Source organism: Anolis carolinensis, chromosome 1 (assembly GCF_035594765.1).
Source record: "Anolis carolinensis isolate JA03-04 chromosome 1, rAnoCar3.1.pri, whole genome shotgun sequence".
NCBI lineage: Eukaryota > Metazoa > Chordata > Lepidosauria > Squamata > Dactyloidae > Anolis > Anolis carolinensis.
The window spans coordinates 25,425,854-25,439,466 of NC_085841.1; the positions used below are offsets into that span (position 1 = coordinate 25,425,854).

Here is a 13,613-nt window from a genome sequence, read left to right on the forward strand (position 1 = left end):
TGGAAGGTCATGACAATCAGCACGCTAAATAAAATATGTCGCTCGCCTTGCAAAATGGTCTCCAAGCCCTCTAGTACAGCAACTCTAGCTTGGTTCATAGCATATCTGAATACACAATTTGATCCATGTTGATAGTCCTTGAATGGATACAGCTTGGCCTTTAGACTTTTTGCCATGAGCCACAGACAACCTTGTGAACTTTATACAATATTTAGCCCTGTCAAGATAATACCTGTCAGCCATAGGATGCTAAATGGGCTTTCTTGCAAACAATCTTGGGATATGGGGTAATTCAAAAGTTGCCTTAATCTAATTTGTAGATAAAACCCAAGGATCATTTTACCATTTTTAACATTATAAAAAAGGAACTAGTCACAAATTGGGGAATTACTATTACAAACCTGTCAGAAGCTCTAAGAAAGATGGCATATATATTCAAATAATTAAAATATGGGTTGGAGGTTTAATTCATCTACAATTCTGTCCAATGAATAAATGTTCAAGAAAACATGTCCAAATTTGGGTGGGTCCATTAGCAAACCATTATTTTTCACCATTACTGATCCATTTTTGCCCAAAGGGGAAAGAACAATTCAGTTAACCTTTTAAAAATCATTATTATATCCAGAGAAAATTGGTATTCTTATCTATGTTCTTCATATTTTACTTTCCCAAAAAGCTAGGGCTTTTTCCCTTAAGCAATGTGTTACTGTATAAATGATTAAGTGATCCACAAAAGTTTGTACAATAAAAATACAATAGTATTTTATTTGCTCCAAAATTTGGCTGCTTTTTCTTAAAAGACTTGCCCAATATAACATAATGTTAAATTAGAAAAAGTTGAGAAAAATAACACTTTCTGCTATAGTTTATTTAGTATGAAGACATACTTCCATGTATGTAGTTTTATAACTAAAATATTTGTGATTTCAAAAAGCCTTGCATAATTAATAAGTCACTGCCAATTAACATTTCTTATGCATGTCTTCATCCACTAAAAAATCAATGCAGTTCAATTATTCCTATACTGTGAGAACTCCACAAGTGAGATCCTCCAGAACACTCATCTAGGCAAGAAATGTAAAACTTAACATCTTCAGCAAGGACTTCAGAAAAAATATAATCTTCAAGATTTTTAAATTACTGCCATCCTACTAGGAATCGGCAGCTTCAGAAATGTGTGAAATCAAATAAAGGATAGATAGAAAGTAATTAATCTAACTTTGGAAACTTATCACATTGCTTCGCTGAAACTTTCAAAATCTTGTAACGGTTTCTGCAGGATTCTGTAGCAGCTTTTTGCCAGTGACTGCTGCATGAGAGATTTCAGTGGGATTCCACAGAAAGCTCAGATCATCCATACAGGAAACGTTGCTCGATTTGACCAGCAAATGTACTCAGGCACATTTTCAATAAAGGAATTCAGTGTGATGTGGTAGTTTGCATGTTGCACTAGGAATTCAACAACTGGGGGTTCAAACCCCTACTAAGATATGGAAACCCATTGTGAAACCTTGAGAAAGTCACACGCTCTAAGTTTTCAACGAAAGCAATGAATAAATAATGATAGCCCTAGTGCACGTGTCAAACCCAAGGCCTACGTTTCAAATCTGTCCCTCCATGTCATTTTATGTAGCTCTCCAAATACTGGACTGCAACTCTAATATTTCTCACCCTTAGACATCATGTCCAGATAGTGAGGTTTAGATACAAAACTTATGGATATGATGTCTGTTTTTAACCTTTTCCCCAACCTCAGAGCCACAATGCTGTTGGGTTGCAAATCCCATTATTTCCAGTCTGCATGGAGGATCATCAAAAGCAATGGGAGTTGCAGTTCAATAATATCTGGGGACTCAAACTGGGGGAAAAACTAAACTATGTAAAAAAAAAAGAAGAAGAAGAAGAAGAAGAAGAAGAAGAAGAAGAAGATAGTTGGCCCTCTGTATCCACAGATTCCCCATCCATGGATTCAATGGCTTTTTGAAGGTAACCATAAGACTGGTGTGACCCTCCATGAAAACAAGTTTGACACCCCTACCCTAGTGTCTTCCATGTGGTAGTCTATCCCTTTCCCAACCACTATCAAATCCCGATTTACTCCCTGTGTGAAACCCGAAACAACATAAATGCTAAGAAAACTATTCTGAAATATCAAAACAATTTAGACTAATTCTACACACACTAACCTGGGACTTTAAGAACCATCAAATATCATAGGAATTATTCCTAAGAAAGCATGAGCTTCACATACATTTTTCATACAATAGTATTTAAATTTGTTTTGTTTTTAGTTCAGCTTCAAACCTAATATAAATGTAAAGGATAAATTCAACTATATTATCAACATTTGAGGGCCATATATAAATGCACATCAAATTAAACACTAAATCTAGGTTTTACAGTAAATTTATCAAATCTTAGCATGGGACTCAGTTCCTTAAGCCAGTGATTTCCAGGCCATATGATGTGGGAGATCAGCCCGTTTTTTTCAAAGTGCAAGCAGTGGCACTACCTACATTTGTTGGGTACACTTGCTTGTTTCTTTCCTGGAAACCTGTCAAGACCAGAACAGATCCAGTAACTACTTTAAATTAAGGTATTTACAGCAAAACTGGAAAAAATGGAATCCAGTAGCAACATACATCAGGCACAGAAAGCATTTTTAGAACCACAATAAACCTTACCTTAAAGATATACTATACTCAGGAAAAGAGATGCTTTTGTATCGAACCCAAGTTTCATCATCCTCTTCAGCTAGCTTTCTGTCCTCTTTCATGCTTGAGAAAAGATTGAACGAAGCAAATCTCCTTACTGATACTTGCTGAAGGTGGACATTCTCCAAGTGTTTTTCTTTCAGAACCTTGAATAATAAAAATGGCATTCAAATGTAACAACTTAGAACAGAACTGTAATGCATACAACAAACTGAAAAATCACAGACCAGGGAAACCATGATCTGATGAGTATTGTTTATGTACTTATAAACTTGATATTGAGAATCAGTCTACTGTAGTACGTAGTTTGAGTATTGGGCCAAGCCCCTGGGAGACCAGAATTCAAATCCATACTTGGCCATAAAAATTCACTAGGTGACATTGGAAAAATCACACTCTATCAGTTTCAGAAGAAGGAAAAGACAAACAATTTCTGGACAAATCTTGGTAAGAAAATCCTGAGTCACCTGAGGATCACCATAAATCAGAAACAACTAGAAGACACAAAGCAGCAACCTTAATGCCAGACAACTGTAACAAGCTTAGTTGGAGGCTTTCATCTAATAAAAACCTGGCTGCAATTCATGATGAATTATACCTAGTGGAGAAAATGTATTTTATTGTATTTATTGTACTTTAACTGTATTTTAACCTAACACACACAATACTGTTTAATTGGTTTTTATTTTTGTATTTGGTTTGTTTTCAATTGATCAAAGTGTATGACTGTTAGTCATCTTGAGTCCCTGTGGGAAGGAAGGCAGGGTATAAGATGATGATTATGATGATGATGATAATAATAATATCCTCTCCCACCTGGAGAGGATTCCCATATCTATATCACCTCCAACTATTTCTCAGACACAATGTTTGTCATAAATGACTGCAACATATGTTGATATGTGTTCAAGGCATCGAATTGTGCCTTTGTTCTAAGCCGCCATGAGTCCCCTTTGGGATGAGAAGGGTGGGATATAAATAAATTAAATAAATAAATAAACATAATGGATCAGCTTCCCTTTTATTCCTCGTTATACTTTTGTAATCCATCAGATAGAAACCGTTGAACACAATTTATGCAAGATAGCAGAGTACCCAAAGGAGATTCCAACCAAATATTGGGGGAAATCCTGGCTGTAAGTATTCCTTGACAGTAGAATGGTCTTCCTCAAATGGTGGCGGCCTCCCTTTTGTTGGAGTTTTTAAAACAGAAAACAGATTGCCACCTTTCAGGGGTACTTTAGCAGTAGGTTCATGCACTGGCAAAGATTGAACTAGATGGCATTGAAACATCTTTCAACTCTGTGATCCAAGGTACACAATAAGATGGTGGTGGTTGACTCAGTTATGAGATCTAGATGTTTTGGAAGCTCTTTAAGCAGAAGAACCTTTAGGCTCCTCCAGATAGGTCAAATGTTTTGACAAGTTGCAGCATTTCTTGCTGAAGTTCTTGTTATTTTTTTAGTTCCCCAGAGAAAAGAACTAAAACCACTTGCTCTTATTTGGTAAATCATTAAGTGAGGTCATTAAAAATTAATTCATGGTATCAATTGTCAAAATCCCAGAAAAATTAAAAGTGTTACACTACGATTATGTTCATGTTCATATTAGCAGGACAAGGATAGGACTGCTAGCTGCTAAGTATTTTACAGGCATTCAACCACACAGTTCAAAGTTATGATAGCACAGTGGAGAAATCACAGAGAATTGACAATGGCATAGTTATATTGTCATAACTCTGTCAGTTCAAGCAATATTGTGGGAGGAAACTGGCAGACAGAGAAAGATGGCAAGGAAGACATAAAAGAGTAATCAGGTTAGCTGACATCTCATTATCTGCCAGGCCTAGATTCTGTCTCCTTCACTGGAACAAATTGCACTACCAAAACTGCTGAAACTAAACAGTAGCAAGAGTGCCCAGTTTTATCTGGATTCAGAACCCACTGTCCATTCCCTCCTGATTTAATTTCTCTCTTTTCCACCTTTTTCTTCTGCTCCCTCAGTGGATTTTTACTCTGGTGTACATCCTGTATAAGCTTCAAAAACTATTACTCTTCTGCGTCCTCATTATTTTTTCCTCCTTCTGTCCTCTTTTTCTGCTTCAACACTTTTTCTTTGTGGCTGGTTTCTCCTCCCCTCCATCCTGGCACTCTTTTTTCCTTCCCCTCTTCTATCTAACCTTCTCACTTCTACCAGCCACCAGACTTCTCTTTTTCTCTATTTCAGGATTACCATATTCTAGTTCTCCAAATGCAGGCACCTATGTTTGTATTGTGCAAAATATTTCCCCATTATGGAAATCATGTGGTAAATGATAAATAGATTGACCTCCATACACATACATACACGTGTGCATATACACACACTATGCTCAGAAACATTCCTTTCAAGCTTCTTTATAGATAGGAAAAATTTGGGTTTTCATAGGCCTTTTCAATGTAACCAGGGAAATCAGACAAGCCCCCACAATTCTATCTTTTCAGAGGGAGCTGAAGAGTGCAGGAACCTACTGCTAAAGTACTCTTGAAAGGTGGCAATCTGTCTTCTGTTTTATAAACCTCCAACAAAAGAGAGGCCGCCACCATTTGAGGAAGACCCTTCTACTGCTAAAGAGTGCTTACAGCCAGGATTTCCCCTAAAATTTAGTTGGAATCCCCTTTCCTGTACTTCCAGTCCATTGGGTACACTGCTATCTTACATAAATTGTGTTCAATGGTTTCTATCTCATGGACTATTTAAGTAAGCCTTCAACAAAGGTTAGTTACACCATCTTACCCTAGCATTTTAATTCTGACGTTTTAATTCGGTTGTGGCAGGGGACATAAAACTTGGATTGTGTATTCCGCTTTTAATTTAATTACTGTGCTTTTACCGGCTACTTATTTTGATTGAGCTGTCTTATGTCAATTCTCTGTATGCTATTATCTTATGTTTTTGATGTTATTTTTATTGATTAGGTCTAATTTCGTTTTTGTTGCACATGTTATATGTTCTGTTTGCACTGTTGTAGCCTTGTAAGTCGCCCCAAGTCTCTTTTGGGAGATTGGGCAGGATATAAATAAAGTTATGATGATCATTATTATTGTTATCATTATTATTATTATTTTATTGTATGACACAGCAAACAAGATAGACATGCTGGATTTCATATCACAAAATCACAAGTCGAACACTTCCCAAGCATTTAGGACTGTGTGATGTATTTTTGGATGATTCGCGCAGATCCCAGTAGGATGGCCTTTTGCAGTTGACAGATCGTAATTTTGTCAATGTCTATTGTTTCCAAATGCCGGTTGAGATCTTTTGGCACGGCACCCAGTGTGCCAATCACCACCGGGACCACCTGCACTGATTTCTGCCAGAGTCTTTGCAGTTCAATCTTGAGGTCCTGATAGCGGTTGAGTATTTCCTGTTGTTTTTCGTCAATGCGACTGTCACCTAGGATGGCGACATCAATGATCCAAACCTTTTTCTTTTCCACAACTGTGATGTCTGGTGTGTTGTGTTCCAGAACTTTGTCAGTCTGGATTCGGAAGTCCCACAGTATCTTTGCGTGCTCATTTTCCAAACTTTTGCAGGTTTGTGATCCCACCAGTTCTTTGCTGTTGGCAGGTGGTACTTGAGGCATAAGTTCCAATGGATCATTTGGGCCACATAGTTGTGCCTCTGTTTGTAGTCTGTCTGTGCGATTTTCTTACAACAGCTGAGGATATGATCAATGGTTTTGTCGGTTTCCTTGCACAGTCTGCATTTTGGGTCATCAGCTGATTTTTTGATCTTGGCCTTAATTGCATTTGTTCTGATGGTTTGCTCCTGGGCTGCAAGGATCAGGCCTTCTGTCTCCTTCTTCAGGGTCCCATTTGTGAGCCAGAGCCAGGTCTTCTCCTTATCAGTTTTTCCTTCAATTTTGTCAAGGAACTCTCCATGCAATGTTTTGTTGTGCCAGCTGTCAGCTCTAGTTTGTAGTGCGGTTTTCTAGCACTGATTCTTTGTCTGCTGTGCTTTGAGGAGTTTCTGATTTTTGACTTCAATCAAAGCAGGTTCTTCACTTTGCTTTACATATTCTGCCAGGGCATGTTCTTCTTCTTTGACTGCTTGTTTTACTTGGAAGAGTCCTCTGCCCCCTGATCTTCTAGGCAGATATAGCTGGTCAACATCACTGCAAGGGTGAAGTGAATGATGGATGGTCATGAGTTTTCTTGTTTTTCTGTCCAAATTGTCCAGTTCCACCTGTGTCCAGTTTATGATGCCAGCAGTATATCTTATGACAGGTATGGCCCAGGTGTTTATGGCCTTGATGGTGTTGCCGCCATTGAGCTTGCTTTTGAGAATTTTTCTGACCCTTTGTGTGTATTCTTTGCTGACCACAGTTTTCACATGTTCATGCTTGATGTTGTTCAGCTGTAATATGCCCAAATATTTATAGACCTCTGGCTGATGACACTTTATTGTTTTGCCATTAGGCATATTTATGTCCTCACTTTCAATTATTTTTCCCTTCTTCAATGCCACTGTCGAACATTTGTCCAAACCTAACTCCATGCTGATATCAGTGCTAAAAATTCGAACAGTGTTGGTCAGAGACTGGATTTCAGTTTTCGTTTTCCCATACAGCTTCAGGTCATCCATGTACATCAGATGTGAAATTTTGTGAGATTTCTTAGATGTTTGATAGCCGAGATTTCTTTTTTGTAAGATTGTTGACAGAGGGATCATGGCAATAATGAAAAGCACAGGGGACAATGAATCTCCCTGGAAAATTCCTCTTCTGATGTTGACAAGTCCATAGCTTTCATTTCCAACAAACAGTTCAGTTTTCCAGTGCTCCATCATGTTTTCAATGAAGGTGCCAATGTTTTTACAAATCCCGATTATTATTATTATTATTATTATTATTATTATTATTATTATTATTATTATTATTTGAAACACAACAAGATGAGTCCACAGCAGACATTCTGCTGGCTGTTGAATTTGACCACACGTCGGACACTTCCCAAGTTTCCCAGCTTATCTGTCCGAACGTGTCTCCCGCTATGACCCACCTCGAAGCTTAAGATCAGATGAGGCCCTGCTCACGGTCCCGTCAGCCTCACAGGTGCAGCTGGCGGGGACGAGAGACAGATCTTTTTCAGTAGTGGCTCCCCGCCTATGGAGCGCCCTCCCCATTGAAGTCAGGCAGGCTCCCTCCCTCCTATCCTTCCGTAGGAAGGTTAAAACTTGGTTATGGGGCCAGGCTTTTGAATAATAATTGACAGCGTTAATTATTATCATGTACGCTGAACTCAATAGACAGACCCAGTTTTTTGAACTGAACACGCCTACCTGTATTTTATAATGTGTTTTATGAATATTGATGTAAGTTAATAATATTTTAACTGATTTATATTGCACTGTATAATTTTTATATATGCGTTTTATTGTAAGCCGCCCTGAGTCCCCTGTTGGGTGAGAAGGGCGGGATATAAATATTGTAATAAAATAAATAAATAAATAAATAAATAAGTGTCTAGGACTGTGTGATGTATCGGCAAATAATGCGAGCAGATCCCAGTAAGGTGGCCTTCTGCAACTGGCAGATGGTAATTTTGTCAGCGCTGATTGTGTTTAAGTGCAGGCCAAGGCCTTTAGGCACTACACCCAGTGTGCCAATCACCACTGGGACCACCTTGTCTGGCTTGTGCCAAAGTCTGCAGTTTGATCTTTAAATCTTCATATCGTGTCAGCTTTTCCAGTTGTTTCTCCTCAATCCTGCTGTCCCCTGGGATTGCAACATCGACAATCTATACTTTGTCTTTTAACACAATCATGAGGTCAGGAGTATTGTGCTCCAAAACTCTGTCTGAATTCGGAAGTCCCAGAGTAGCTTGACATGTTCATTCTCTGTAACTTTTTCCGGCTTGTGATCCCACCAGTTCTTTGTTGCAGGCAGATGGTATTTGTGGCACAAGTTCTAATGAATCATCTGAGCAACGGTGTTATGCCTCTGCTTGTAGTCTGTCTGTGCGATTATTATTATTATTATTATTATTATTATCAACACAACAACGTTGTATGGCACAGCAAACAAGATAGATATGCTGGATTTCGTTTCGCAAAACCACAAGTCGAACACTTCCCAAGTGTCTAGGACTGAGTGATGTATTTTTTGATGATGTGTGCAGATCCCAGTAGGGTGGCCTTTTGCAGTTGGCAGATGGTGATTTTGTCAATGTCTATTGTTTCCAAATGCTGAGATCTTTTGGCACAGCACCCAGTGTGCCCATCACCACCGGGACCACCTGTACTGGTTTCTGCCAGAGTCTTTGAAGTTCAATCTTGAGGTCCTGATAGCGGCTGAGTTTTTCCTGTTGTTTTTCATCTATGCGACTGTCACCTGGGATGGCAACATCAATGATCCAAACCTTGTTCTTTTCCACAACTGTGATGTCTGGTGTGTTGTGTTCCAGAACTTTGTCAGTCTGGATTCGGAAGTCCCATAGTATCTTTGCGTGCTCATTTTCCAATACTTTTGCAGGTTTGTGATCCCACCAGTTCTTTGCTGCTGGGAGGTGGTACTTGAGGCATAAGTTCCAATGAATCATTTGGGCCACATAGTTGTGCCTCTGTTTGTAGTCTGTCTGTGCGATTTTCTTACAGCAGCTGAGGATATGATCAATGGTTTCGTCGGTTTCCTTGCACAGTCTGCATTTTGGGTCATCAGCTGATTTTTTGATCTTGGCCTTAATTGCATTTGTTCTGATGGCTTGCTCCTGGGCTGCAAGGATCAGGCCTTCTGTCTCCTTCTTCAGGGTCCCATTCGTGAGCCAGAGCCAGGTCTTCTCCTTATCAGCTTTTCCTTCAATTTTGTCAAGGAACTTTCCATGCAGTGTTTTGTTGTGCCAGCTGTCAGCTCTAGTTTGTAGTGCGGTTTTCTTGTACTGGTTTTTTGTCTGCTGTGTTTTGAGGAGTTTCTGATTTTTGACTTCAATCAAAGCAGGTTCTTCACTTTGCTTGACATATTCTGCCAGGGCATGTTCTTCTTCTTTGACTGCTTGCTTTACTTGTAAGAGTCCTCTGCCCCCTGATCTTCTAGGCAGATATAGCCGGTCAACATCACTGCGAGGGTGCAGTGAATGATGAATGGTCATGAGTTTTCTTGTTTTTCTGTCCAAATTGTCCAGTTCCACCTGTGTCCAATTTATAATGCCAGCAGTATATCTTATGACAGGTATGGCCCAGGTGTTTATGGCCTTGATGGTGTTGCCTCCATTGAGCTTGCTTTTGAGAATTTTTCTGACCCTTTGTGTGTATTCTTTACTGACCACAGTTTTCACATGTTCATGCTTGATGTTGTCCAGCTATAGTATGCCCAGATATTTATAGGCCTCTGGCTGGTGAGACTTTATTGTTTGGCCATTGGGTATATTTATGCCCTCACTTTCAATGATTTTTCCCTTCTTCAATGCCACTGTCGAACATTTGTCCAAACCAAACTCCATGTTGATATCAGTGCTAAAAATTCGGACAGTGTTGGTCAGAGACTGGATTTCAGTTTCCGTTTTCCCATATAGCTTCAGGTCATCCATGTACATCAAATGTGAAATTTTGTGAGAATTCTTAGATATTTGATAGCCGAGATTTGTTTTTTTGTAAGATTGTTGACAGAGGGATCATGGCAATAATGAAAAGCAGAGGGGACAATTAATCTCCCTGGAAAATTCCTCTCCTGATATTGACAAGTCCATAGCTTTCATTTCCAACAAACAGTTCAGTTTTCCAGTGCTCCATTGTCAGGACCCAGGCTGCAAAGGCACCAATAACCAAACACAGAGGCCAGAATCTATCTAATATCTTTATTGAAGGAATATATAAAGTTAATAAAAGCAAGTATATGAAATAGTCCAAAAGCAGACCTTTCAGGAAAGGTCTAAATTAGTCCAAAAAAGCGATGTCTAATATGAAATATTAAGGTTCAAAGTTGTAATCCAATAACCGAAACACTCACTTTGCCAGGCAAAGTGAGGGGAGATGACAAGGTCCTTTAGTCCATAAACTTGAGCAAGGCTAGGAAATAACTTGATACTTGAAACAAGGCTTAAAACGTGGAACAAGGTAACAAGGAACAAGAACAAGGTCCGTGGAAAAACTTGGTAAAATCCGTGATACAAGGCAATGTTTAGTCCTGGGAAACAAGCAAGGTCCGTAGGTAATCAAAGGCAGAAACAGGAGCGAAGGCTGGAAAGCAGGGCAAGGCTTGAGCAGGAGCGAGGCTTGAAACGGAGCGCGCTGTCCAGACACAACTCGCTCCGGAGGTTGACGAATTGACTCCGCGAAGTTACTTCGCGGGTAAATCACCTATATAGAGTCTAACTTTCCCGCCGAAGCAGTTCTCTGGGAACCAGAAACGAAAGCTAATCTTTGAGACCAGATGTTTGCCTCCTTAAGGATTCTCACGAAAAAGCAGACTTAATTGGCTGAATTCTTGGCTGCTATCCTCGCACTCCTGCGCGAAGCAGCTTCCAAACTTCTCTGTTGTTTACAAAACTCATGGCGGGAGAACACAGGAGAAGTGGGCTCCGGATTTGTTTGACATACTTCTGGGTCACAACTCTCTTGCAGGTGCAAGGTTCCCAGATCTGCCTGGGAAGGATCTGGCTGGGAAGATTCCAGTTCAGACTGGGAAGGTAAAAAACCCAAGTTTTCTTCATCATCAGGCATTACAGTGTCATAAGCAGGACTACAAGGCCCATGAGTCATCACACTATCCCCCTCCTCAGGGCCCCTCCCAAGTTGGGACTCTCTCCCCGAAGCGCGAGGCCGCGGTTTGGTGGGATAGGTCTGATGAAAGCGACGGGTTAGATCAGGAGCGTGAACTGTGGAGGCGTCTTCCCAAGAGCGCTCCTCAGGGCCAAAACCCACCCAGTCAATGAGATATTGCAGGCGGCGGCGGTGAAAGCGAGAATCTAAAATGTCCTCAACCTCGAACTCCTCCTCCCCATTCATCAAAACAGGAGGGGGAGCCGGTTGGTCTGTATCAGGACGCACACCATCCGCCGGAAGGAGCAGGGAACGGTGAAACACTGGGTGGATGCGCATTGAACGCGGAAGTTGGAGTTTGAAAGTCACGGGGTTTAATTGCGCCACCACTGGATAAGGGCCAATGAAACGGGCATCTAACTTCCGGCAAGGGCGGTGGGAGGGCAGAAAGCGAGTGGACAGGAAAACCCGATCTCCTACCTTGATTTCGGGGCCCGGCTGGCGATGTTTGTCAGCGTGGCGTTTATAGTCCTCCTTGGCTTGGTCCAGTTGCTGGAGCAAAAGTTGTTGTACCGCTGTGAGTTCCTGCAGCCAATCCTCTGCTGCGGGAACTTCTGAAGTTTCAATGACAGGGGGAAAGAAACGTGGGTGGAAGCCGTAGTTTGCAAAGAACGGCGTTTCTTTTGTAGAAGCTTGAACTCCATTGTTATAAGCAAACTCTGACAGTGGTAACAGAGAAGCCCAATTGTCCTGTTGGTAGTTTACATAACAGCGAAGATACTGCTCCAAGGTGGCATTGGTGCGCTCCGTTTGCCCATCTGTTTGAGGATGATGAGCTGAAGATAAGCGAGAGTCTATGCCCAATAGTTTTTGTAGTGCCTTCCAAAAACGAGAGGTGAATTGAGATCCACGGTCTGTGACTAAACTCTTGGGCAATCCATGTAGTCTGAAAACATGTTGAAGGAATAGATCTGCAGTCTCTTTGGCCGTGGGGAGACCTTCACAGGGTATGAAATGGGCTAACTTGGTGAAAAGGTCCACCACCACTAGGATCGTGGTGAATCCACAGGAAGGTGGTAGGTCAGTGATGAAATCCGCAGAAATTATTTCCCATGGGCGAGATGGGGTAGGAAGGGGATGTAGAAGCCCTGAGGGTTTCTCCCTTCTTATCTTGGAGCGCTGGCATACTGGGCAGGTGTTGACATATTTTTCCACATCTTTGCGGATCTTGGGCCACCAAAAATCCCTTAGGATCAGATGCATGGTTTTAAATAGTCCGAAATGCCCTGCTGGTTTGCAGTCATGACACAGACGAAGCGCTTTTTCCCTGCCCGGTCCGGGTGGGATATAAACATGATTTCTATAGCAAAGCAGTCCATCTTTAAGCGAAAAGGGAAAATGCAGACCTTGACGAAGTTGGTCCTGCGCCCAGGCATCTGCTTGCTGACTAGCCCTGATTTCTTGAGCACAGATGGGTCCTGGAGTAGAGGAAGTTGAACCAATGGGAGTGGATTTGGTGTTCCCCACTGTGAGCGTGGCAAAGTTCTCGGGTTGTAGTAGTTGGGATTCAAAGGTCTCCTTGCGTCCTGCAGCGTATTCCGGTTTACGTGACAGGGCGTCTGCTTGCTTGGTTTGGGCTGGGGTCACATAATGGATCTGGAAGTTGAAACGTTCAAAGAATAAAGCCCAACGTTGTTGCCTCTGATTTAGTTTGCGGGCAGTTCTTAGATGTTCTAGATTTCGATGATCAGTGTGGACTTCAATGGGAAATTTGGCCCCTTCTAGCCAATGTCTCCAAGTTTCAAAGGCTGCCTTTATGGCCAGTAGTTCCTTTTCCCAAATGGTGTAATTTCTCTCTGGTGTGGTTAGTTGACGGGAGTAAAAGGCACAGGGATGAAGGTGGTCTCCCACCGGTTGTAAGAGTACAGCCCCAATTGCCACATCCGAGGCGTCCGCTTGCACAACAAAAGGGGTTCCAGGATCTGGGTGCTGTAGAATTGGTTGGGACGTGAATAATTTCTTTAGTTGCTGGAACCCTTTCTCTGCTTGATCAGTCCAGCGGAAGGGCTGTTTTCCACGGATGCAGCTAGTGATTGGGTCAGACCAGCGGGCAAAATCTGGAATGAACTTGCGGTAATAGTTCGCGAACCCCAAGAA

At 41.3% G+C, this 13,613-nt stretch overlaps 1 protein-coding gene across 11 annotated transcripts in view; it reads right to left on the reverse strand.

Moving 5' to 3' along the window:
• The window catches only part of camkmt (calmodulin-lysine N-methyltransferase), a 796,752-nt gene that overhangs the window by 762,536 nt on the left and 20,603 nt on the right, over window positions 1-13,613 (reverse strand). For all 11 annotated transcript variants that reach the window (XM_062968944.1, XM_062968940.1, XM_062968943.1 and 8 more), the window contains one exon: window positions 2,688-2,863. In XM_062968944.1, the coding sequence (XP_062825014.1) occupies window positions 2,688-2,863 (176 nt within the window). The remainder of the gene's footprint in view (window positions 1-2,687; window positions 2,864-13,613) is intronic.